The following is a 24,698-nucleotide window of genomic DNA, read 5'->3' as shown; positions in this document are numbered from 1 at the left end:
TAATATTACTCGAAAGTTGTGTCCAGCACTATTCAGTAGTAGTCTTCCAAAAGGAACACTATCACGCGTCAGAGAGTCATCATTGAGGTCCTTGTAGATTATATATTGCTTCAGTTGTTTTCATCAGCGTGTTTTCCCTCTTGTTCCAGCATAACGTCGACTTCATTCAAAAACCGAAGACATGCAAAAGTCTTGACTAACCCATCACCACACAGCAGAATGACACTAAAAAAAACCTTCCACGAGCTATTCGGAGACGACAGCGATGACGAACCAGCTCCGTCTCCTCCAATACCAACCACGTTCACCGAAATCCCTGGCCTACACCTGTATCGCGACCACTTGCCGCAACCCTTATTAAATCGCCTCCTCATCACAGTCCGAGCAATGCTAAATCCATCAGAGGGACGTAATCAGGCTATGCTATTCGGTAACTTCCCTCCTGACATGTCTGAGCTCGCTGACATCTGTAAACCACTGCTGCCAACATCTTTACGTGAACGACAACCTGCTTTCAATCAGTCGATTGTAAATCATTACGAGCCTGGTGAAGGGCTAGCGTTTCATGTGGATTTGATGCGGTTTGATGATGGTGAGTGGACGTTGTAGACGTGCCGATGAGGGATTTGCAATCAAACTACACAAACCATTCGCAGCATTGATGGTACATGAAACGAGACACCAAGTTATCTCCCTATCTCACAATTCTGCACGTTTTACTAGGGATTATAGTTGCCTCGTTGATTGGAACATGCATGTTTCAATTTCGACGGACGTGTACATGTAGACCTGGTGGTAGTGTGGGATGTACATGTGGACGTGTCGGCGTTGACTCAGATATCGTCTCTGTATTCCTCTCAGCCGGTGATATCATATTACTCACGGGGAAATCACGCTATGACTGGGAACACGGCATCCGCGCGGATTTGCAGGACGTGCATCAAGGTGTCACGTATACCCGAGTGTCCAGACTGAGTGTGACTCTCAGGAGACATTCAGAGTGAACGGCGAGATTATTCAGGTGGATGTGCGGATATTAGCAGTGTAGCCCCAAAACGTGATAGGCTTTGGGTTAAGCGATTGTGCAAATCTCTGTTAACTGGCCTTTCTCCATGACTTTTTAAGAGCAGCCGTACAACTACAGCAAGAGCACTTAAAACGTACAGGATTATATCATCGTATTACACTTCATGTCACCGAATCGAATGGCACCAGCTCCATCGTACAATGCCAGTGCACCACCTGCAGCATACTTCACCACACAATGTGACGACGAGCTCCCACCATACCACGAAGCAACCTGTGACTCATCCACAGACTATCTCCCCCACTGCCCATCCACACTCTCCTACACTGACGAAAAACATGAACGAACAGAAACAGTCTCATCTGGCGTCCGATCTCGCCAACTGAGCACCGTACCCAGCGTCCCACAACCCTTCTCACGATCAAGGACTTCGTCAGCTGCTACATCCACAGCGTCGCAACAAACATTGCCTGGTAGTCGCTTATATCCATCTGTAGCACTCACACCTGAACTATCGCCCATAACCGCATTCATAAAGGAAGAGTGGGAACCAGCGCTGGATTTGACGAGGAAGGGTGGATTGTCGGGGCTTATGAATCGGGCGAGGAGTGTTAGTGTGGAAAAGAATTGGAGGTTTGCGAGGATTGAGGTTGTGAATGGGACTATCTCGTGCAGTGAGAGTAAACAGACGGCGGCGAGTATCTGGGGTGGGATGGAACAAGAGGTAAGGCAGTTGCACTAACTGGAACTTCTTGTTCTATGGATGAGGTGTTGACGGCTTTTTTTGTGTGTTAGGCAAAACCAGAAGCACTCATGGCCAGCTTCCGCCTACGACACGCCACCATCGAACCACCACGACACGTACATGGTCGCGACCACTGTCTACAAATCCACCTCATGAATGGACGCACGGCAATCATATCATTCACCGATGCCGAATCAGCCAGGATATGGAAGGACGGTTTGTCTGTAGAGATCAGTTATGCATCTACCAATGCAAGCTCGAAAGCAAGTCGAGACAGATCACTAGCTGCCAAAGCACCACATTCACGATGCACGTCGATAAAATCTGCACTGCAGTAAACATCACAGGAAACAACACAACACAAAACAGTAACAATATAATATTATACCATATACCACCCATATCATGAAAAGAAATAGTTATAGTAAGCACAAGTGTACAAAATAGCTGACACAACAAAAATAATAGTAAAAACTAGCAATGGTGTGCTTTTCGTTCTTTATTCTAATGCTTGATACCACTCGCCCTTGACAACCCGTTCATCAGCATCAAGTTTGAAGAATGCAAAGTCGTGTCTGCCTCTCCAGTGGTAGACCAAATACATTGGTTTTGCGGGAGTGCTCTTGTTGTCGATGAATGGACCTGGCATCAATGGAGCTCCGTCAAGGCCTATGTAACGGGTTTGTTCGTCACAAGCGGAAAAAAATCGTAACAAACCCAGTCAAATACCCTTTTCAGGATTGTCAGAGATCTCATCAGGAGGACCTACATAACATAAAGTTTGTTAGTGATAATCCAAGAAGTGTTGAACACACAAGAGTACGTACCCATGATCCTAACGACATCCGATCCCGCAGTTCCTGGTTTGCCCAAAGCTGTTACGAGTTGCTGCATCATGACATGTTTCCTAACAAGCATGCTGTCGTATAAGAATCGGCCTTTCACACACTATCAAGACGGTGAGTATCTACCTTCCACTTGGAGCATCGACTTCCTGCACGAATTCACTCGCTCCTTCCCAGTGTCCCTTGGTTTTGCGAAGTGTTTGGAAGTCGTTGCCTAATGTCTTTAGTTGATCGTCTTGCTCTGTGGTAAGCTATGGTAAAAAAGAGAAGTATAGTCGGTTTCAAGATGTTTAATGATCTTGGAAGCAGACCACGTAGTTGCATACCGATTGAATTGGATCAGATACCATGAGGGGCATGTTTGAATTGAGTTTTTGGATTGCTTGGTGAGAGAAATCTGCGAGATAGGGATATGCGAATGCAGCGAGTATGAGGGTGATGATGATTAAGAAGATGTTTGATTTGTCCTGCATCAAGTAGATGGGTGGAGGGTGTAAAGTTTTGATGCGAAGAACGGCAAGAGCGACGTGACTAACTATAAGAGCGATCGGTGGTGTAAGGAATAGGACGGATCCCGGTAACTGAGTTTGATAAATTGATCACGTGGCTGCTAGCGCGACTGGACTGACTTGCGTCGGCTGCTTATGAGCTTCACCGCTTCAATATTTTGTTTTACTTGACTCGTTCTTTGACGCGTCAATTCAAATACTTTCTGTTCAAAAGAGTAATTAGAATGCTTTCTACATTTCTACAATGATTTAACGCGTCTGTAAGGGTCTACCTCTCCCAAAATGTCCAGTTACTGCGATCTATTTCGTTGTGACTATTTTTTTTTTTTGTCAAAATCCATCACACAACATATACGCATCAAGTGCATTCAATAGCTTGACAGCTTCCGTAGCAAGTCTCCTCATATTAATCCCCACATAAATATGGCCGCTATAACAAGCACCGACACCCTCACATCATACTGCTCTACACACGGAATAGCAGCCAAACTCCATCAACATGCATCCACAGACTCGGTAGCCTCATGGGCTGAATCCATACGCTCACTAGGTGCATTCCCGGCCAAATGCCTCGTCGTAAAGCCAAAAGGAATCAAGACGGGCGATCTGCCCATACTCATTGTCGCGTCTGAAGCTACCAAATTGGATTTAAATGGGATGGCTAAGTTGTTTGGTGGCAAGGAGGCGAGAGTTGCGGCTGACAGTGTCGTCGTGGATGCTTTCAAGACTCCGAAATTGGATGGTATGCGGGGTTTTGATCATTTAATGTGCATTCAAAAGGACGTTTGAATTCTTTTTTTGTTGGTCGATCTTGACGGGTACTAACACGTCAATCTATCTCAACAGTAACTCCATTCGCATTGGCCAATGTACAAGATCCATCAACAGTCATGGTCGTCTTGGACAAGGCACTGACTGAATCATCCGCTCCAATCGCATTCAGAGCTTTTGCTTCGACAGCTTCTATCGCTGTCTCGATCGCCGACTTGCAAAAGTATCTCGCTTCTACCAAAGTGGAAGTCAAGACTGTTGAATTTGCTAGCTTTGGAGGTGCATCAGCTGCTGGTGCTGAAAAGAGTGCTGCAGCGTAAGTCCATTTGAAATTGGTTTTTTTGCTGAAATAAACTGACACGCTTCGCAACACCCTAGTAAAGCTCCAAAAGCTGCACCCGTAAAAGCTGAACCTTCAGCGGCTGAAGCTGATGGTGACAAGTCTGTGTTGATTGGAATTGATGTCAAGAAGAGTGAAAATTTCCCTGAATGGTACCAACAGGTAACGTTGTTGCTTTAATAATAAGTCTAATATGAAAGGATGATTGCTTATTATATACGTTTGAACAGGTGCTGAAAAAGTCGGAAATGATGGACTACTATGATATTAGTGGATGCTACATCTTGCGTCCATTGGCATTCAAGATTTGGAAGGAGATTCAAAGTGAGACGCATTAATTGAGTTGATGTATCAATACTTGTGCTTGACATCTTTGTTTTTGGTTGTTGCTTCCAACAGCATTCTTTGGCAAATGCATCGAGGACAGTGGCGTAGAAGACTGCTACTTCCCAATGTTTGTGTCAAAGGCTCGTCTAGAGAGAGAAAAGGATCACATTGAAGGTTTTGCTCCTGAAGTAGCATGGGTCACGAAGGCGTAAGCTGAGGGAATGTGCTGATGATTCGTAACGTGGACTTACTATATGTATTTTTAGCGGATCTTCTGACTTGGCAGAACCAGTTGCTGTAAGACCTACATCTGAAACCGTTATGTATCCTTCATATGCTGATTGGATACGAAGTTACCGTGATCTTCCTCTGAGATTAAATCAATGGTGTAATGTTGTGAGATGGGAGTTCAAACATCCTCGTAAGACATTCTGCATACCTCTACCATCTTTTTTTCGCATCGACCAATTTCTTCTTACCCACACCAGAACCATTTTTACGAACCCGCGAATTCTTATGGCAAGAAGGCCACACCGCATTCGCCACCAAACCCGAAGCAGATGCCGAAGTCCTCGAAATCCTCGAATACTACCGCCGCGTATACGAAGAAGTACTCGCAGTCCCCGTAACCAAGGGCGTCAAATCCGAAAAAGAGAAATTCGCAGGTGGCCTTTACACAACCACCGTCGAAGGCTTTGTTCCTGCAACAGGTCGTGGCATCCAAGGAGCTACATCCCACTGTCTCGGCCAAAATTTTTCGAAAATGTTCAATATCACCATACTCGATGATAACATGCAGAGCTCATTTGTATGGCAGAACTCATGGGGGCTGTCTACGCGTGCTATTGGTGTATGTGTCATGGTACATGGTGATGATAATGGGTTAGTGTTGCCGCCTCGAGTTGCTGCGACCCAGGTTGTGGTTATTCCTGTTGGGATTACAGCAAAGACTGCTGTGGGTGATAGGGAGGCTTTGATGAACGCTGCTGAGGATGCGGTGGCGAGGTTGAAGGCTGCTGGTGTACGTGCCAAGTTGGATGCACGAGATAATTATACGGCCGGATACAAGTATAATCATTGGGAACTCAGGGTACGTTCAGGGTTGGTTTGTGACGGACGCTGTGACATTAGGTTGAGTATCGTTTACAGTTTTGTCTGCAAAGACCGAAAAAAAAATATTCAAAACCTTGACAGACAATCCACCCCACACCTCTCTAGGGCACTCCAATCCGCCTCGAAATCGGCCCCAAAGATCTCTCCAAAAACGAAGCAAGAGCCGTCCGACGAGACAATCGAGCCGCCATGCAACTATCCCTGACCCACATAGCAGATGCATGCAAAACCCTCATGACTACAATCCAATCCGAAATGTTTGCCCGTGCCAAAGCCGAACGAGATGCACACTTGATACGGCTCGAGACTTTTGATAATTTCGTAAAGACGCTTGATGCCAAGAATGTTATTCTGGCACCGTGGTGTGAGAGGGTTGCGTGTGAGGAGGATGTCAAGAAGGAGTCTGCTAGAATGTAAAAATGTTATTAAATCTTGTCTTGTTCTTTGTTGTTGCTAACAATGGTTTTTTACGATAGTACCGCAGCAAACCAAGCTGGTGCTGAAGAAGACGAAAAGGCTCCATCTATGGGTGCCAAAACACTATGTATTCCATTTGCGCAACCAACTACAAATCCATTGCAGCCGGGGGTTACGAAATGCTTCTTTTGTAACGAGAATGCGACAAGATATGCAATGTGGGGCAGAAGTTATTAGAAAGGGAATGTAATAAGAAAATAGTGTTTGGTCATATATAAAAACCGAAGGCAACGTTAGAGTGTATCCATATGTTTCTCGGTTTGTTTTGTTGTGCAGCGTGGAGGACTTAGTGATAGTTCTGATAGCGAAAAGAGCGATCTTACAGTCGAGCAATGTGTCATGCATTCATTACTACCTTAGCAATATATTGTTTATACACAAATGCAAACTAAAACCACTGCTACAACCCCTCACTCCAACAAGCTCGCCATATGCTTAATCTTCAACACCTGCAATTCACACAACTCATCCACCATTCTCTGTGCATTGCCCTGCTCATATCTCGCCAATATACGGGCTTCAGACATTGCTTCAGACATGGCTTGTTGTAATGCTCCAGCCATGAGTAGTTGTTTAGTGGGTTTAGTGCTGTTTTCAGGTAGTATTTTAGCGAAAAAGGCTATATCTTCTGTGTTGTTGGGCTGCGTGTCGGGTGTTGGTTCTGCTTTGGCGTCTATGCTGCTATTATTGGTGGTGTCGATGATGGGTTTCACGTCTACAGGTACGGCTGTTGTTGACACAATAGGTTCAGCCTTAACTTTAACGTCCTTGGCCTCTAAATGCATCGGTGGAAACTCCAAATCCATCCAAGACTGATCATCCAAGTCCATACTTGGCTCTATTCCATATACTGTGCTGCTAGATGCAGCTGCAACAGGAGTTATCTGCGACTTAGTGCTGTCATCATCCAACACTTCATCCTTAACTTCCAGCTTCAAGTCACTTTCATCACTATACTCAATCGGTGTAGCTTGTTCCACTACGGGAGCATTAGAAGCCTGTTTCCTTAACTGCAGTATCTTAATCATAGCCCCTCGAGAAGCAGCAGCAGCAACTTGCGGTGCAGTGGCACTACTCAACGTCTGCAATAAATTCATTAACGGGTTTTCAACACCAGCACCTAAAAGCAGCGGCACACATTTCCTAAACTCTTGCTCCCATTCATTGTAGCTGCTGGTATCTAATGGATGTGTGTCGTGACGAAACGAGACTTTCTCTTCGTCGAGGGTGGTACGTAAGAATTTCTTCAAGCATAGTTCTTTGGATTTGGTGCCTCCCATAGCTACAGATATGGCAGCCCAATCATCAGTGCCGTGTTTCTCGACGGCAGCCAAGAGTCGATAATACTCTTCATCGGTCCATTGTCGCGAATGCTTTTGCTTGACGGGTTTATTACTGTTATTATATGATGGTTTCGTCGCCTTGACAGGTGAAGAAGAAGTAGGTGGTTCGACATCCATCATGGGTTCCGAAGATCCTAAACGAGTCTCTGGATTCGTGGTTGCTACTACACTACTACTACGTAACGATGCTCGTCGTGGCTCAACAGCAACATCAGAATCATCATCGTCGTTGTCATCGGAATCTGTAGATACCACCTGGCTCTCGTCGTCATCATCGAATTCATCATCTTCTGGATACAGAGCCGGCAACTCGATTCTCACAAATCGATTACTCTGCATATAATACGGATATTTACCATCTAGATAGCACGATTCACAGAACTCTGTTGCTGCATACTCGATCGAGGCGTATAGGATAAAGAAGCACGTCGCTCCACATGACATACAAAAGTGTTTTGATGAGGTGACTGCGGTGGTATGTGGAGGTATTATAAATGGTGGCTTATCTGACGATGGAGGAGGGCCTGAAGACTGTCCAGCACCATCATGCAAGTCAGCAACATTCTTATATACAAGAGACCCCAACGATGCTCCACGAGTTGCCTCTTCTCGATTCTCAGACGGATGCAGTATAGCCTGATAATTTATGAGACCCCATCGTTCCAAGAATGTATGTAGACGATACACTAGACTGATGTCTTCCTTGGCATCCACACCAAGGCATTCCGTAATGGGCAGATACTCTATCGGCCGTCTTCTATAAGTATGTATAATATAATCACGGACCATTTTATAAGTGTTTTCATCCGTGTTTCTGATCATCATGGGATCTTCTTCTGGCATAATCTCGACATCGTCCACATATATGGGTTCTGGTGGTGGTTGCGGATTGAAGATGTCACCAAAGGCAGACTTTTCTAAATTATGTATGACACTTATATTAAACCATTGGCTCATGGCTGGTGTGACGATTTTACGAGTACCAGGCCAAGGGATGGTTAAATCATCTGTAGTCTTTTGTTGGCTTTTATTCACTGGCTGGGCAGCCTTCTCAAGAAGCAAATCCCAAACTTCTCCTTGCTCGCCACCAGCAGCATTAGCAAGGTCGAATAAACCACGAGATCCTGCGTTATTCGTATATATACATTGTGAGATGTTTCGAATCAGACCATCTGCTACAGGCTCCCATTCCCATCTCTTTGTCTGACTCCATATACGTTCATTCATATTAATGAATGTCATTCTCGGGTACGGTTTGGGCCCTGTTCGAGCTTTTTCTCGTAAAGCCAATATATTCTTCTTCGGTGGTCTTGGCCGACTTGGACCTGCGCGTCGTGTACCATAGTCATCGTCATTACTCTCTCGAATAGGTCGAGCGGCTCGTGACTGTTTACTACTACCAGCACCAGATTTAGGTGGACGTCTTGATCCATAATCAAAGTCGTCTTGATCAGCATCTGGCGGTTCTTCACCGTCATCGGAATCATCTCCTCTGCCACCACCTCGATCATCGTCGTCATCGTCGTCTGCATATTGATCTATGAAATTATCGTCTCCTACAGCACTTTGCTCGTCTTGAGACTCGTCTTCATCGAAACTGTCGTCGGCATTGTTGACTGAAGATTGTCGTTTTTGTTGTTGGGTATTGCTACTAGTGGTTGTTCGAGCGACAGGCGCTGGTTCATCAACTTCATAGTCCTCCTGATTAAGGGATGAGAGTCAAAAAACTTCTACCACGTCAAACTGTTGAATACGAAAGCCACCTCGTTCATCCACTCGTTGTATAGCGCACCATCACGAAGCCACCTTGCCGATACACGCCATATTCCGTGATGTTGTGGTGGTGGCTAGAAAGTAAAATCTGTGAGCGTCCAGCACTTGAACAGGTCCCACGTCTTTCTCTCTACCTCAGGCTCTTCGAAGTCCCAAGGGTTTGCCATCCACGCATCAGCACTATCTGGCGTGTACCAGTAATGTACCAGTGCCATATCGTCCTTCTTCTCGAGAGTGCGAAGATATGTTGACTCGTCAGGTTCTTCAACCCAATTCTCAACAATATGCGTTGCTTCCTTGGTACTTTGGACACCAACACCTAGAAGAAATTCATGGTTACATTCAACGTCATGATTCGGTAGAAAATAAACGCCTTGAATCAGCATACCATTCAATGATCGTAAAGCGTCAGTGAAGACCTTTTGTCTTGCTGGAGGCATTGAAGGAGCCCAATATACGAGCGGCGGTGTTATGATCCTGGCCTTGCATAACTGGTCGTAAATATGTTGGACCAAGCGAATGGCGAAATCCTGTCTGCTAAAATCAGGCCTTGGTAGACCTTGAGACTTGGTAAAGCCATATATTGCACGAACGACATGCACAAGTCCTCCATTTGGAGTGGCATCCTTGAAAACTTTGCCCGGTATACGTAAAACGTTATTTATTATACGTGTTCTTCCGAGATTGTCTTCCTAAAGTTGATTGTGAATGTTTGTCAGATCTCACACAAAACTCCAAACATCTTTATCAAATGTCTTGCGTACTTGAAATTGAACCAGTTGGGCTACGTATTCTGCAGCTTCTAAAATATTTTTAGAAGCTAATTCAGGAACGATTTGGGCCAACCGTCCGTGTAAAGGTTGCCAGATGCGTTTGATGGTTCTTTGATCTCGATGCCATTGAGCAAGAGACATTGATTGTGCCATATTCGAGATACCAATTCACCAGAATTCTCTTAAACTATAGACTCTGGATCTTTGAAATCAAGTAGAATCGAAGGTCATTTAGGTAAATTTGGGACATTGAGCTGAGATTGGAAAGTTGTAAGGTTAGGAGATCAGCACGGCAGACATCTCTTTCTTGCTCGACGAACAATTCAATTTCTATTAGGAATTATATTGATTGGAAGGTGGTGCTCGTAGAAAGGACGATGAAGAAACGCCGACGTGCTGGTACAACTCGGCCTCGACATATCGTTCCTGTGGACGAAAGCCTAACGGCAAATGCTTATAAACCTTCGACAATCTCAGATTCACGAGATATTGCCTTTTTGGCTATAATCTGGATTTGCTGTCTCGCATTTTTGTATGCTGGAATCATCAGCAAACTCCTTCCACTCACTGGCAATGAGGCATGTCTTGCTAGAACTAGCATTTACACTCTATGACAAATCTGACATGTTTCGAAATTTGATTATGCTGACAACTACCATCTTTAGATTTTGGACGCGATCCGTGAGGACGAGTTTTACTGCTATTTTCTCCCGACTCTGATCCCAATCTCCATATATTTTGTGTTTTACGGATGGATTGGAATGAAGCTGTTTCGACACAGCTGACTTCCGACGTGTAAAGGGTGCGTCTAGACGTGGAAGGTAGGAAGTCGTCCTTACTGTTAAAACACGTGTGTCAGGCTTTACGTCTGATCTCTAGTAGTCAGTGTAAGAGTATAGAAAAGACACAGTGTATAAATGTATATCAAATGATGTTAATTGGGCCTCTGAGTTGCTGTTCGACCACGACATCGCGTTCTGATCTCTGTTTGAAGATTTTGGAAAGTTGTTGGGTAAAACACACCGTAGTCACCTTCTTGCCGTCTTTCAACGATCCAGTACAATTTATTACGCGTAAAAGCGCGCCAGACACCTTGGGCAGGTACTATAGCAACATACTCGAGAAGCTCCCAAATCTCAAATAAATCTGTAAATATCGCGGTGTCATGTAAGGCAAAGCAAGCTGACGTCTACAACGCTTACTTGAAATCAGTAAGGAATTCTTCATCACTCCCAGAATTGCTCCCTGGGATGTTAATTAGGTGCTGCCTTCATTCGCGTCCAGCTTCGCATCATCACAGCACCAATCTGAGAGCAAGATGAATCAAACTGGTAAGATCTTGATGATGCATTGATTGCCAGACTCTGATACCCGAATCTGTCCACTCACAATATCTGTTCCATTAGAACATCAATCAGTTCTGTTCTCCGTGCCTATTAGCTTGACGAGGGCTAAGATGGAGAAGAGACCATTCAAAAGGACCATTGAGTGAGTAAATGATGCCTCTCTGTGTGCTCAATCTCGCATGTTAACCGAATTCGTTTGAAATAGGTCAATTGAGAGAAGGACAAATACGAGCATTGCTGTTGCACGAACCGTCCACGGCCATAGTCTGATTATTGCTTGGACTGCTGGGACTACGAGGATGAAGTTCGATAAGGCGTAAGTTTGGATTCGTGTTGTAGTCGACGATGCTGCTCGGCCATGACCTACAATGATGAGGATACAAGATCATATTGTGTATATTCAGATTGATATCTACTGATGCGTCCATTATCTCATTGTCCTCCTGTCAAATAGTGTCCAGGAAATATCTGAAATGCTAGGTACTCGACCATTTCAACCAGGGACGGCCCACCAAGCTATGCCTGATCCTCCCATACAAGTGCCACAGCAGCAGGATCCGCAGCAACAACAGCAGCTACAACAGCAACCACAGCAACCACAACAGCAACAACAAACTGGTTGGGAAGAAACTGAAGTATCTGAGAGTCCATGGGTGGTTGAACCCGAAGAAGAAAATACAGAGCCAATTCAAGGCAAGTCATTTCTTCTCCGAGGCTCCCTTTTCTTTCACTAACAGTATCCTTTTAGAGCTGTTGAACATTCCTCGCAATCTGAGCGCATTCGATGCAGCAAGACAACCAGACTACTTCAAGTAAGCTCGCGGCTCCTTCTCGCAGCCCCAAAAACTCAAATCTCATCAAATTGTTATAGAAACATGAGCAGCTCGACCGGCACAGCTATTGAAAGGTTGGGAGATGAGCAAATTGTGATTATTGGATTGAAGCAAGACGGCGTAACCGAAGCGTCAGTGTTTAACTTGATTTCTCGACCTCTGGGATGTGCTGACTGGACCGTAAAACGCTTATAGTGCCATTGCCATACAAAGCTTGTTGACTGAGAAGACAGTCTCCTCCGCTTCGTCTCTCACCACCTCAGACTCATCAACAACAGCATCTACGAACGAATCAGTGACGCAACCATCATCAAGAGACGAAGACAAACCAAGAAACTGGTACATATCAGGAGACGAGGTCAAACCAACAAACTGGTACACTACTAGTGACGGATACTGGATTACCAGTGAATTCGCTGATGAGGTCGATTGGCCAAATTCGCCATCAGCATCCATTGCTTCCAAAATTGCGCAAATGACGACTACTTCCTTCTGCAGTGGCTACGGCTCTACAAAGGCTTCCATGTCAAACGTAAGCAGCAGCTTCGATGATTCGTCGAGTTGGATTGAGCATCTAGAAAGACTCGACTAATAGATCCAAAGTAGTTCTACACCTGGTAGGTCATATCTTTCTTGCTCTCCTCTATAGTCTCAAGAGCCATTTAAAAGACTTGGCACATAAAAATATCTCATAAAACATCTTTGCTAAATTATCCTTTTATATAAAGCACAAAGCGCTCATTTTCTCATAATTTTTTGCTTTCTTTCTGACTTCGTATCCTTGTTCGTATTCTGGTTCTGCGGTTGTGTGGTCTTCGTGGGGTTTGGCAATATTTGCACCTCCAGGTCCGTTTTGCAAAGAGAAAGGTCGTTCTGAAGCCAAGACGAGCTGCAATACTCGACTTTTACGTGAATCTGATTGATGCTGTAGTCTTTCTTGTAGTTCCGTGCCTCGAAACGCTTGTATCAACGTGGACTGTTGGAATCTTAACGAGGACAGATAACGTGTTTATGACGATACAACACGTTTAAAACGACTGGAAATGCTATCCGTATCAGTTGATAAATCAAACGGTGGTCCTTACCTAGTCTCGGATGTCGCCAAACCGAGTAAACCAACCACCATCAACCGTGAATCATCGACTACTATTTTCGAACTCAAGGTCCAGATCCCGTCTGAGCTAGCTTCCTCTTGGCAGACGATACATGATTGCGGTGAACGGCTGAGAGCTATTCTATCGGATGTAAGTTTGTTCTGCACGAACTGAGGTCGTCCAGGACTAACGTATCATTTAGGATTACTTTGAAGTGCACTCGCATCTCGCAACAATCTTGGTATATGCGCCACATATACTATTACGACCACCTCCTGATTCGCCTCAACCGGAATCTCTATCAACACCGTCGTTGATCACAATCCAAACTGCAGGAAACCGTGTGTCGCTAATAGTCGAACGAACGTTATCGGTGCTGAATGAAAGATTGACCATTGGACTCAATGATGAAGATGCTGTAAATTATGGACGGCTGGAACGTAAACTCATTGATGCAACGGCTAGCATCGAAAGGGTCGTGAACAGGTGTAAAGAATACGAACTATGGAGTGGCAATTGGGAAGATGCAAAGGGTACATATGCGTATTTGATGTCAAATATAAAGGGATTTGCTACCTCTTTACGTGATTATGTGCAGTTGATTACGGAGCTGGCTTCACATCATCCAGGTATGTCTGACCTCTCGCAGCTCGTCTCTGACCAACCGTACTAACGATATCATGTTTTAGACACTTTCCCGATGGCTGAAAGCCATGAAGCCTTGAAGCCGTTGTTGCGAAGACGAACCAGTAAGTTGATTGCGAATCGCTCTCCGTGTATTTTCTAACTGCTGTCTTTCTAGTTGGAGATAGAATCCTCAAATCGATTGCTGCACTTCGAATGCACGGTCTAGTGCAAGTAGAATCTGAGAACACTCCAGTCGCGACCGTGACTTCGGAAGCTCGAACATCCAGGTCAACAATCTTTCGAATGAGCCAGACACCAGAGAGTCTGCAAAGAAGGACACCGTTTGATATGCCTGCTCGTAACAGAGTTTCGTTTGCATCTGAAGCTCAATCGTTGGATGGATCCACTGCTCAGAAACCCTTACCACCTATTCCAGAAGGTGTTACGGAAGCCGGTATGTAATAATGTGACGTAGCTTTTTTAATTGATATTAATTTGCCTCGCAGTAGGAACTTCATCACCAACCGCTGCAGCTGTATTGAAACCACCGGTGCCCGTTCAAGTCCATCTCGTTCCTTCAACCGCGAGTCTCGGAGTTCGTGTTGCTACATCCATTGCTGAAGCATTGGCAGCATCGGCTATATTGCCAGGTATATTGCCAGGACCTCATGAGAATGAAGGCATTACAGTTGAGCACGAAATCCATAATTCCCTAAAACGAAATATGTCTGTATCATCGGCCGCACAGTCTGTTGAAATGGCTGTTCAAGAACGGCAAAAGCATGGCAACCTTCTCCATATTTCGGAGGGTGGAGTTGAGGTGCTGATCTTAGAAGATTTAGGATCTAGGCTTCAGATCGTGGCTGGGACAGTCGACCGACTTATTTCGCGACTGGCGGACGAACATGCTACTGGTGAGAATTCGCAGAGTCATTTGGTCACAACCCGACTCATGAGGTCGTTTATTTTAGACGACGAGTACTTGGACATTATGATTCAGACCCACATGTTCTTCGTTTCGGCACGAGACATGTTTGATCAGATGGTTGCAAGATTTCATTGTCAACCTCCTTCAGATGGGACGACGGATACTGAGTATTTTGTCAAGTGGCAGAAAGTCATCCAGTTAAAGTCAGTATCTCGCATTTTCAAGTATCTCGCATTATTCTCATTATGCAAATTCCGATAGGGTGTTGAATGTAGTAGGAAGATGGTGTCGCTTGCAATTTTCCCCTGATTTCTCTAATGACTCAGCATTAAGAACTGCTTTGAATGGATTCTTGGCTGACGCTCATCTGAAAGGATACAAATCAGAGGCTGATCGAATCAGGCGTATAGTCACATTACAGGGCACCGATAAAGTGAAATCAGGATCTTCCCGTACTTCGACAGCGTCGAGTAGTATGACTTCATCACCTTTTTCGACAGCTCGGCCATTGTCGAATCTATCCCAGCTCTCACGTAGTAGTAATCAAAGTCAACAGTCGTTGCCGAATGGTCCTGCCACATACTGCAGAGGCTTCGATTCTCCGGTATTGGAGCTTGATCCTGCCAGTGTTGCTAAATATCTGACGACCACTGAACGTCGAGCACTAGCAAATGTGACTGTTAGTGATGTATTAGCTAAAGTTGCTGGTGGCATAAAATTGGCTAATCCTTGGACTGGTGAAGTAGATATTAGAGAGCTCATTGTAAACAGTACGGGTGCCAAGGTGGAAAAGATTGATAAGATTGCTGAAAGAGCAAACCGGATTCATAATTGGGTTATCTTAGAGATCGCTTCTGCCAACTCGGTCAAAGCGAGAGAAAAATTGCTGCAGAAGTTCCTGAACGTTGCTAAGGTATGAAATTTTGAGACCAACCAATGTCTCTTAGAGATCGCCAGTGCTAACGCGACCAAGTCTAGCAAATCTTGAATTGCTTTGACGAGATCTAACTACTTTGTTTTCACATGTAGCAATGTTACGCATTACAAAACTTTCATACTATGCTTGTTATTGCAGCTGCTCTTTTATCTCCAACAGTATCGAGGGTATCGAAATCTCTGCCACCACTACCGCCATCTCACTTCTCTACACTACTGATGTTGGAGAAGTTGCTAGACCCTTCGTCGAACATGAAGGCTTACCGGATTGCATTATCTTCAATACATCAAGGACAAGCTGTACCACTGTTTCCAATAGTGCTAAAGGACGCGACATTCGTAATTGAGGGATCACCACCATTTGCTCCTCTTGCGAATGAAACAGCTGATAAAGAGCAGCAACCACCATTGGTCAACTTTGATATGTATAGGACACTGGTCACAATCGTTACTGCTTACTTGGATATAGTTAAGGAACCGTATAGCTTTGAATCGGATAGGAAGCCGCATATTGAACGATTGATTGAGGATCGACTTGCTGCAGCCGATGATGAGGCTGGATGGGACGACACTGGAGTGCTGTCCACCGTATGGAATATGATTAATTCTGATTCGTAGAAGTTGAGGAGGGTGTAGTTTTGGTTGGTTCTTACTGAAGCTTGCAAATGGACTGAATGACTCTATATATGATATTGAATATTGATACGAGCTCGTAATTAAATATGCCTGTAAATGCTGTAAAATGTATATAATCGACCCGTCCTTGACAAACTGACACCGTTTAGTTACGTGTGTTGATGTTCATACTTCGCATGAGTAACTCACAAGCATTGTCAAAATGTACGTGATTGACGAGATTTTTGGTGTCGCTGGGTCTTCCAACCCTCTTGCTTTGTTTCATGGGACGCGTCGTCACTGCAAGTTTCAAAAATGTCAGAGTCAACAGAGCAGAGAAGAGGTAGGGTAGCCGAGTTTGCCCAGATCACAGGAGCGAGTGCAGAACACGGTAAGCTCAGACTTCGCCCTGTATATTTCTCATTCTAGAATGAATACTAAAGGCTCGAAACCAAGAGCTCGAAATTCAACATTGACTTGTTTGAGATCATTTACTAACCAGTCACGTCTATAGCGGAATTCTACTTGGCAGCCAACGATTATAATTTAGAGGTATTTTAGCGCATCTTTAAGTTACTTCTTGTCAAGGACATTTGACTTGAAAACAGCAAAAGTCCAAACCGCTTACCATTTCGACTTTTCATGTCATAGGGAGCACTATCATCATTCTTTGATAATCCACCTGGAGACGGACTGAGTGATCAATTACAAGACGAAGACATTGAACTTGAAGACGAACCGCCATCTCCTCCTCCAATAAGAACACATCAACCAATCCAAACACCATCAATACCACAAACCATGTCTGGCGACAACAAGAAGCCTGCTGCTGGTGGAAGGTAATGAAATTGAATATTGTGGTAGATCCAAAGTGCTGAATCAAAGGTAAAATGTCTTTGTCATAACACGTCTTTTTAAGCTCAAGAAGGGTTGCCACGTTGGGTGACTTGAACAGTCAAGATCATGACGATCACGAAGGTCATGATCATGGCGACGAAGGACAAGACTACTTTGCAGGTGGTGAGAAATCTGGAGTCATGGTACATGGTACTGGAACAAAACAACCAAACCCTGCTGCGGATCTTGTCAATGACATTTTGAGCAAAGCTGCCAAGTAAGACTTGATGATTGAAACCCGAACTCGATTTGTCGTATCCTTTGTGACTAACGCTCTGTTTTTGCTTCAGAGCTGGACCGCCACCAGAATCATCATCAAAAAAAGATAAAAAGCCAGCAACTTTTGCAGGATCTGGTTATCGATTGGGTAGTGAAGAAGATCCAGCACCTACAGCACCAGCAGCTTCTGTCGCACAGTCTCTACCACAAGCACCTGTTCCATTGGAACCAGTCGAAAGGCAACTGACATTCTGGAGGAATGGATTCAGTATTGATGATGGTGAACTACGTGATTATAAAGATCCAGCAAACGAAGAATTCTTGAGGGCTATAAACAGCGGGTATGTGATTGTGTTTTGAGTGTTCTTTCGAAGGCATGGTGTCGTTATTCAATGTACAGCTCCAATTATTTTTTCCCAACACCCATTTTTCTATATCTTTGCAGTCGTGCACCTACAACCTTGTTGAATGTCGCATATGGTCAACCAGTCGAAGTCAAAGTCGCAAAACGTATGGAAGAAGACTACAAACCACCACCAAAAAAGCCTGCTGCTCCATTTGGTGGATCTGGTCATCGTTTGGGAGCTCCAGTGCCAGGTGATGCAGCTCTTGGAGGCTCTAGCAGCGGTGCTGGTATTCCAGGATCATTCCCTGGTGGTGCGGCTCCCGCAGTGTCCTCCGTACCATTTGTGTTCTCTGTTGATGACAGCAAGCCTGTTACGTCTATCCAGCTTCGACTCGCAGACGGAACAAGGTGAGATACTTTAGATACTCGTCTGTCTTTTTTTGCTGGCAAGTCTTCCTTTATGCTGATTCTCTCTATGTTGTAGGATGATTGCCAAGTTCAACCACTCTCACACTGTTGGGGACTTGCGCCGGTTCATAAATCAGTAAGAAAAAAAATGGACAATCGTAACGCTGTAGTGGAGTACTCATTCTCTTGCTTCGACTTTTACTATAGTTCACGCCCAGGAACCTCTGGAACTCCGTATGTACTCATGACAACGTTCCCAAACAAGGAGTTGACTGATGAAAGTGCCACTTTGCAAGCCGCTGGTCTTGTAAATTCTGTAGTTGTTCAAAAAATGGATTGATCCATATACCGTTATATGTCTCTGGCATATGTATATGTTACCCCTTGCTACATATAAACTCTTCAAGAACTTCCCAATGATACTATGGTTCCCTCAAGGCTGTTGCTGCTGTCGCCTCTTCCTGAATCTCATGTACATTGTTGTGCGATTGATCTGATATTGTCATTTCGATTGGTTTATATTACACTACTTTAAAAAACTTGACTGAAACTACAAATCTTGCTTGCCAGGAATATGGCCACGGTAACCAGGGATTGGTCGTTGATCCTTCAATTTTTTGGCAATAGGAACATCGTCTTGGCTTGGTGCTGGCTTGCCTCTTTCATCACGGTTGTTGAAGGAATCGTATGCAATCAAAGTTGTTCTTCCAAAAGTCTGTGCAATAGTTCGTGATGCAGATGGTATGAAGCCAGTGAAGCCTAATGTCAAATTCACATTCATCAATATCGTCGCGTCGGTCCAACAACAACTAAAAAAAGACCACAGGGATGGAAACATACCAGGAATAGGCTGCTTGTGAATCAACGCCTTTTCATGTCTCGTACGATCTTCAACAGCCTGCTTAGGCGCCGTAAACTCATCAATAGCCTTCTTGACACTAGCACTGTAACTCTCTCCAAAAATATTCTGCTTGCGGGGTACAAAACCCGTATATCCAGACGGGAAGGTTCTTGGTGCATCACGACCAGGCAGTCTAGATGGCGATGGACTACCGGCATAGCTAGTGTATTGAAACAAGTGTGGTCGTTGATCACCTTCGTATGTTGGTTCGGGAATCAAGGGCTGATGAGCGTTTTTCACGGCTTTAACACGAGGTGGGAGCTCGTTCTTGCGGGCCATCATTCCTTGGAATTCTGAGAGGGATTCGGAGGTTGTTTGAACGTACGAGTGTCCGAAATGTTCTTTGGAACGGGGGATGTAGCCGGTGCTAATAACAAAATGAAGGAGAGCCAGTTAGAATGATACCTTATGGAGTAATTTCAATTGCTGAAACGCGAACATACTATCCAGGAACAGGTGGGAAACTGAATCGATCATCACCAGTCGCCCAAGTCTTTTCCTGACCCCAAACGACATTATGTTCTGGCTGTTTGGCAGCGGCTCGTCTAGCTGCTTTGGCAGCTTCTCGTTCCTTTTGAATACGTCCTTGCTTTAGCGAGAGGTTTTCGTCGAGGATTTGTTTGGTGGCTATTCCAAATGTGTGCCCGAACGACTCGCCCAAAGTAGGGATAAAGCCGCTGTAGCCTGGTGCGAACGAGAGCTCCTCTTTGAATCCCATGCTTTTTTACTATTGCTTTTGTTGAAACGGGCAAGAAGGCTTGAGAGGAAAGTTAGTGTCAATCACGAAAATGTTGAGAAAATTGTGGGGGGCGCGCGTCACGGGCGATTTAGAGATTTCGGAGAATTATATTTTGGATCATTGAGTTTGTCGCAAATCAAAGCTCTGTGGTATGTTTGTCTGGTTGACACATGGACACCTCGACTTTGGTTTAGTGGACGCAAAGCGCGTTTATAAAGTAGGGATGCTTCAGCAATCTAGTAAAGAACTGAAGAAATGAATGTTTACTCGGTCTGAATGGTTTTGTTGGTATTCTGTACATGTCATAGTCAAAGCGAGCTGGGTGTCGTCAGACCAAATTCACGCTTAGCACAACCAATGAATCATAACTCACAATACCATAAAAGATGCTAAGTAATATTATGGCTATCCAAAAAATACATTATGTTAATTGTTTCCTCGAAATCATATTATTGTATATTTTCTGCTGTGACCACACTAATCCTTCGGCGGTGGGATTGGCGATGGAGGCATCTCATCACTCTCGCCCCTCGACATCGCATTAATCGCGTCAGGCACATCAAACGGCGTCATAGGTCTAACTGCATCTAATTTATAACCAGATGAGCTCGTACCTGGAGCTCGAGATTCCATTGGTAAATCCGGTGACGATGATACATTCGATCTCGGCGGCTGTGGCGATGACGACGAGTATCCCGTACTCGCTGAGTTACGTTTCGATATATACTCGAATGGTATAGGTGGCGACGGTTGCGATGGTACAGGTACAAGCACAAATCTACTAAATAACGAGTTTCGTTTCTGTGGTGCCTTATTTAGCGGTGCTACTCCAGTTGAGAATAGATGCGACTTGTCTAGTGTTGCTAATGCCGATGGGTATTGTAATTGTGTTGACGCGTTGGCGGATGCTACGGAACTATATGTGTCTGATGACATGCGGAGCCATGGTGCGCTAGCTGATGATCCGACTGCAGAGCTTAGTGCCGAGTTATCGTTTTGGGAGGATAGTGATGTTGGTGATACGAGGGATGTTACGGAGGTGTTGGACGATGAGCTGCCAGTTGAGGATGATGATGCTGAGAAGGATGTTGGTGATACCTCCTTTGATGCTTCGAGAAGAGTGACACCGGCACTAAATGAAGTTATCTGTTTGACTGCGTTCACTTGTCCTCGGCGTTCTCGTTCCCATAACGCCCATCTGATTAAAGAAAAGTGTGAGCCAAAAAAAAAGGAATCTAGGTCGACGCGAATGAAATTTATACCGTTTCAGCACCACTCGATTGGTATCATCTCCCGACAGCGGATCGTCATTATCCTCCACCAACACTATATTCGCTGCACCCTCCACTCGCCGTGTCTCCCCCCACGAAAAGTCATCGAAATGCCACCATGCGTATAATGGCAATACCAGATTCCATATAGGGATGGCCATAATGTAAAAGATCATGTAGAAGAGGTAAACGGCTTTCCTTGGTGTTGCTAATAGCACCAGAAGTGCTGGAAGTCCCAAGGCTCCGACAAGCAGTGAGATTGTAAACCAATCAGGATGGCCGGTAACGATGTATACGATGATTAGACCAACACTGAAAATTACTGCTACTGGTAGGACAACAGTTCCGACTAACTCCAACTAAAAAAAAACAGAGGTCACATTAGCATCTAGAAACTGAAGAGTCAGCAGGCATGAGGCAAGTACTTACAAAGACGACAAATTGCATAGAGAAGCAGAAAATTCCACACAAATCTTTGACTAGCATTAGCTCAAGCAAGTTGTGAATGGTGCTATTAATCCACCGACGACGTTGAGATAGCAGGACACGGAAGGTATCAGGTACTACTGTATGGCACACCTAAAGCAAAAGAGGCGAATTAGTCTCGGGCAAAAAACACCAGCTGGAGAGGCAGCAACGTACCGCTTGAGGCACAAATACCGTCTTCCTCTTTGGAAAATTACTGAGCATCAGTGTAGTCAAGAACCGATCTTCACCCAATAGTAACAGATTCTTCTTGTGCAGGGTATCAACGACATTCTCAGAGTACTCTTCCACGATATCAGGATTAATCAGCAGCGGCACCCAAAATCCTTCCGGCCCTTTGCGGACCTTGATTCGATACATACAGAAACAGCCAGGCAGACAAGTAACACCTCCAAAAGCAGATTCAAATCCTTTACCCAAGTGATGCGATATGTAGTACTCGAATACTTGGATGAGGGTAACCCATGAAGCACGTTTGTTTCCGATACGGGTTTCACCACATAATCCCATGATGGAGCTATCGTTTTCGAGAGCGTTTACGAGTTTTTCTACGGCGTCTGTGGCGACTCGGGTGTCTGCATCCACCATGAGAATGGCTTCAAAGGCGTCTGGTGCATGAGAGCTTAAAGCCTCAATTTTCCAAAATAGATCATAATCTAGGGCAGTCATTCTGTCGTCCAAAACTGCACGAGATAAAAAGTTCATAATCATGAGTTGGGAATCACGTTTTCCTCGGTTTCCTGGTCGAGCTTCGGTGCGTTCGGATGGGGCTCCTACTTTTACTATTACTATTGTCGGTACACGATCACCTGTCGTGGTGTAAAACCAGCCTCCGTACTATTCAATTTGGGTTGAGTTGAGTGCGAGAAAAGTATGCCAAAAAATAAATGTACGCAAATCCTAACGTGAATGCATGGCAACACTCACCACTTTAGCCATTGAATGTTGACGAGCACCTAACCCAATGGCCAGATAACTCTTTTCAACGACAGGACCCAGCATGGGTTCCAATTGTATCAAACTCAATACAATTTCCGGTGTCGAGCGATCGTTACCAGCACCCGTAACAACACCATCACAATTAATGACCATTAATTTACGATTATTTGGGTATGACGAGTTAGCCAAAGACTCTAACGACCGTCTCAGTGATTCCTCATTCTCCGAGTAGCACGTGACCAACATCAGCACCAGCATATCATCACTATCCATATTCTTTGGAGATTCCATCGACTGCGACAATGCCGAGTACTTTGATACGAATCTACGTCTGCTCTTTTTACTATTGGGTGCTCGTGTGCGAGTCAGGTATGGGGATATAGTCCAGTGGAAGAAGAGCGACATGACAAATCGTAGTGTAATCATGATTCCGACTACGGTGATGATTAATACAAACATGACTGATGCCAAGAAACAGCCTAGTGTTACTTCATCTACCCAGCCTATTTGGTATCGTTGGCGTAGACATGCGGCTTGATCCTGCAAGTCCGCTGATCTCATGAAATCACGGGTACCGTCTCTACCCCACACGTTCCTCAATACTGGGTTTATGAGTCCATCGCTTTGGACACTGTCAAAGAAGGTGCCGTTGTAGTCGTTATAGTATCTGGATATATTTATAATGGCACCGTTTATGACGGTGATGGCATTCGGAGGGGTGTTGGTCAGCTTAATTTCACTCCAGTCCATGTATAATCTCCATCTTGGCACCATGGGAGCTATTACTGTTGGATTAGGACATGCAACACCTGCTAGTGGGAGTGGGGTTCCACCGTGAGGTGGATCTAGAGTACAATTATACTAGGAGAAAACCCATTGTTAGAAATCGTGTCCTTTGCTTATCGACAAACTGGATGCTTACAGTGCCTGGAAACCACTTTGCACACTTGTCATTCGTAGGCTTAAACAACTTTGTGATATCAGTCCCCCTCCAGTCATCATTAAATCCAAAACTATATCCTCCCAATGCAAAGAATAATGCATCAAAGTCATACAAGAAACCGCCAATAATAAAATCACCACCGAAAAACGGTTGAGGTCTCGGCCAGCGGTATGATTGGTTGAATATAGGCATCAAGTCCTCGTAACCACCAGTAGGACAGACAATGTCCCGTAAGAAGAATGTTAATAGTACCACCAGGGCACATGATAAAAATATTATAATACAGAGAGCGACCTAAGATGCATTGTGAGTGAGAAACAACCATTTCTCTGCAATGTTCACAACGACACACACCTTTTCTCTCCAAGCCTGCTGTACTTGATCTGATTTGAGTCCAAGCAGGCCCAAGAACGATGCAGGGAAGCAACAGGTCAAAACATGCGACGTTTTGCTCCACCAATTATGACAACAGCCAGGCGACCTGCCTGTGTCTGACACCATTGCACCCCACCTATCCAGAGTTGAAAACTGTTCTCGTCTTGTAGATGTAGCGCCTAAGATAGAGTAAGGTTTAGTAGTTTTTGGTGTAATCTATTCAGCAACACAAAGTTACAAACCCACCACTTCTCGCAAACGGTCTGTCAGCTGTTGAATCTCTCATCAACGGCCTCCGCTTTAAACTAGCACCTCTCTACATCAAGTTGGTAGTGGTCAGTCCAGCATACACAGTTTTCGCCACCAAGTTTCAAAATTCAAACCCCAAAAAGTGCTGTTGTATGGGGGCAAGGACTGCGCAATACGACTCCAAAACTTACATCAGGGCGAGACAAACTGTGATGTTTCAAGTAAGCCTTGTCTCTGAAGGGGTGGTATGTATCATCGATGTAGGCTTTTGTGAGGGTCTCTGTACTGGACTGTTTTTTGAGCACAGGGGGGCCAGTGCCAGCAAACGGAGCCTCCTGAGCTTGATTCTCCCTTGATGCATCCTTTGGTGGCACTTCCATTGGAGCAATCCTGTTGGTTGGGAAGGTCGGGAGCAGATTATTACTATTGTCGGACGGAGGTTCCATTTCCCAACGGATGATTCTAGCTACAGAGCCGTTTTCATGCAGCAAATGGCGTCTTAC

The 24,698-nt window shown here is 44.8% G+C and overlaps 8 protein-coding genes across 8 annotated transcripts; 5 read left to right on the top strand and 3 right to left on the bottom strand.

The window, feature by feature from the left end:
• Nucleotides 1-219: 219 nt before the first annotated feature.
• On the top strand, nucleotides 220-1,004 carry SmJEL517_g01721 (uncharacterized protein; the record flags this gene model as incomplete). Its single annotated transcript, XM_031167649.1, has 2 exons — nucleotides 220-592; nucleotides 724-1,004. The coding sequence occupies 2 exons, from the start codon at nucleotides 220-222 to the stop codon at nucleotides 1,002-1,004; spliced, it is 654 nt and encodes a 217-aa protein (XP_031026339.1).
• Nucleotides 1,005-1,190: 186 nt separating this feature from the next.
• On the top strand, nucleotides 1,191-2,110 carry SmJEL517_g01720 (uncharacterized protein; the record flags this gene model as incomplete). Its single annotated transcript, XM_031167648.1, has 2 exons — nucleotides 1,191-1,751; nucleotides 1,823-2,110. 2 exons carry the CDS (start codon nucleotides 1,191-1,193, stop codon nucleotides 2,108-2,110), a joined length of 849 nt encoding a protein of 282 aa, XP_031026340.1.
• A 1,439-nt stretch (nucleotides 2,111-3,549) lies between these two features.
• Nucleotides 3,550-6,331, top strand: AIM10 (proline---tRNA ligase; the record flags this gene model as incomplete). The annotated part of the gene is made up of 9 exons (XM_031167647.1): nucleotides 3,550-3,868; nucleotides 3,973-4,213; nucleotides 4,276-4,399; nucleotides 4,468-4,561; nucleotides 4,637-4,772; nucleotides 4,831-4,985; nucleotides 5,053-5,654; nucleotides 5,783-6,090; nucleotides 6,154-6,331. The coding sequence occupies 9 exons, from the start codon at nucleotides 3,550-3,552 to the stop codon at nucleotides 6,329-6,331; spliced, it is 2,157 nt and encodes a 718-aa protein (XP_031026417.1).
• A 233-nt stretch (nucleotides 6,332-6,564) lies between these two features.
• SmJEL517_g01718 (uncharacterized protein) lies at nucleotides 6,565-10,196 on the bottom strand (the record flags this gene model as incomplete). Its single annotated transcript, XM_031167646.1, has 5 exons — nucleotides 6,565-9,198; nucleotides 9,261-9,344; nucleotides 9,405-9,589; nucleotides 9,659-9,962; nucleotides 10,035-10,196. 5 exons carry the CDS (start codon nucleotides 10,194-10,196, stop codon nucleotides 6,565-6,567), a joined length of 3,369 nt encoding a protein of 1,122 aa, XP_031026416.1.
• Nucleotides 10,197-13,265: 3,069 nt separating this feature from the next.
• SmJEL517_g01717 (uncharacterized protein) lies at nucleotides 13,266-16,425 on the top strand (the record flags this gene model as incomplete). Its single annotated transcript, XM_031167645.1, has 8 exons — nucleotides 13,266-13,466; nucleotides 13,519-13,945; nucleotides 14,006-14,065; nucleotides 14,119-14,397; nucleotides 14,453-14,857; nucleotides 14,915-15,074; nucleotides 15,133-15,784; nucleotides 15,901-16,425. The coding sequence occupies 8 exons, from the start codon at nucleotides 13,266-13,268 to the stop codon at nucleotides 16,423-16,425; spliced, it is 2,709 nt and encodes a 902-aa protein (XP_031026425.1).
• Nucleotides 16,426-16,737: 312 nt separating this feature from the next.
• On the top strand, nucleotides 16,738-18,632 carry SmJEL517_g01716 (uncharacterized protein; the record flags this gene model as incomplete). The annotated part of the gene is made up of 8 exons (XM_031167644.1): nucleotides 16,738-16,813; nucleotides 16,937-16,974; nucleotides 17,074-17,261; nucleotides 17,342-17,536; nucleotides 17,610-17,879; nucleotides 17,984-18,292; nucleotides 18,369-18,428; nucleotides 18,500-18,632. 8 exons carry the CDS (start codon nucleotides 16,738-16,740, stop codon nucleotides 18,630-18,632), a joined length of 1,269 nt encoding a protein of 422 aa, XP_031026424.1.
• A 210-nt stretch (nucleotides 18,633-18,842) lies between these two features.
• Nucleotides 18,843-19,911, bottom strand: SmJEL517_g01715 (uncharacterized protein; the record flags this gene model as incomplete). Its single annotated transcript, XM_031167643.1, has 3 exons — nucleotides 18,843-19,051; nucleotides 19,133-19,560; nucleotides 19,637-19,911. 3 exons carry the CDS (start codon nucleotides 19,909-19,911, stop codon nucleotides 18,843-18,845), a joined length of 912 nt encoding a protein of 303 aa, XP_031026423.1.
• Nucleotides 19,912-20,409: 498 nt separating this feature from the next.
• SmJEL517_g01714 (chitin synthase) lies at nucleotides 20,410-24,641 on the bottom strand (the record flags this gene model as incomplete). The annotated part of the gene is made up of 9 exons (XM_031167642.1): nucleotides 20,410-21,130; nucleotides 21,195-21,562; nucleotides 21,633-21,782; nucleotides 21,846-22,526; nucleotides 22,617-23,489; nucleotides 23,551-23,865; nucleotides 23,926-24,125; nucleotides 24,193-24,262; nucleotides 24,387-24,641. The coding sequence occupies 9 exons, from the start codon at nucleotides 24,639-24,641 to the stop codon at nucleotides 20,410-20,412; spliced, it is 3,633 nt and encodes a 1,210-aa protein (XP_031026422.1).
• Nucleotides 24,642-24,698: the final 57 nt, after the last annotated feature.

This window comes from Synchytrium microbalum, assembly GCF_006535985.1.
Source record: "Synchytrium microbalum strain JEL517 chromosome Unknown SmJEL517_scf0006, whole genome shotgun sequence".
NCBI lineage: Eukaryota > Fungi > Chytridiomycota > Chytridiomycetes > Synchytriales > Synchytriaceae > Synchytrium > Synchytrium microbalum.
Note: the sequence above shows the minus strand (reverse complement) of the source record. Positions and strands in the feature narration are given on the sequence as shown.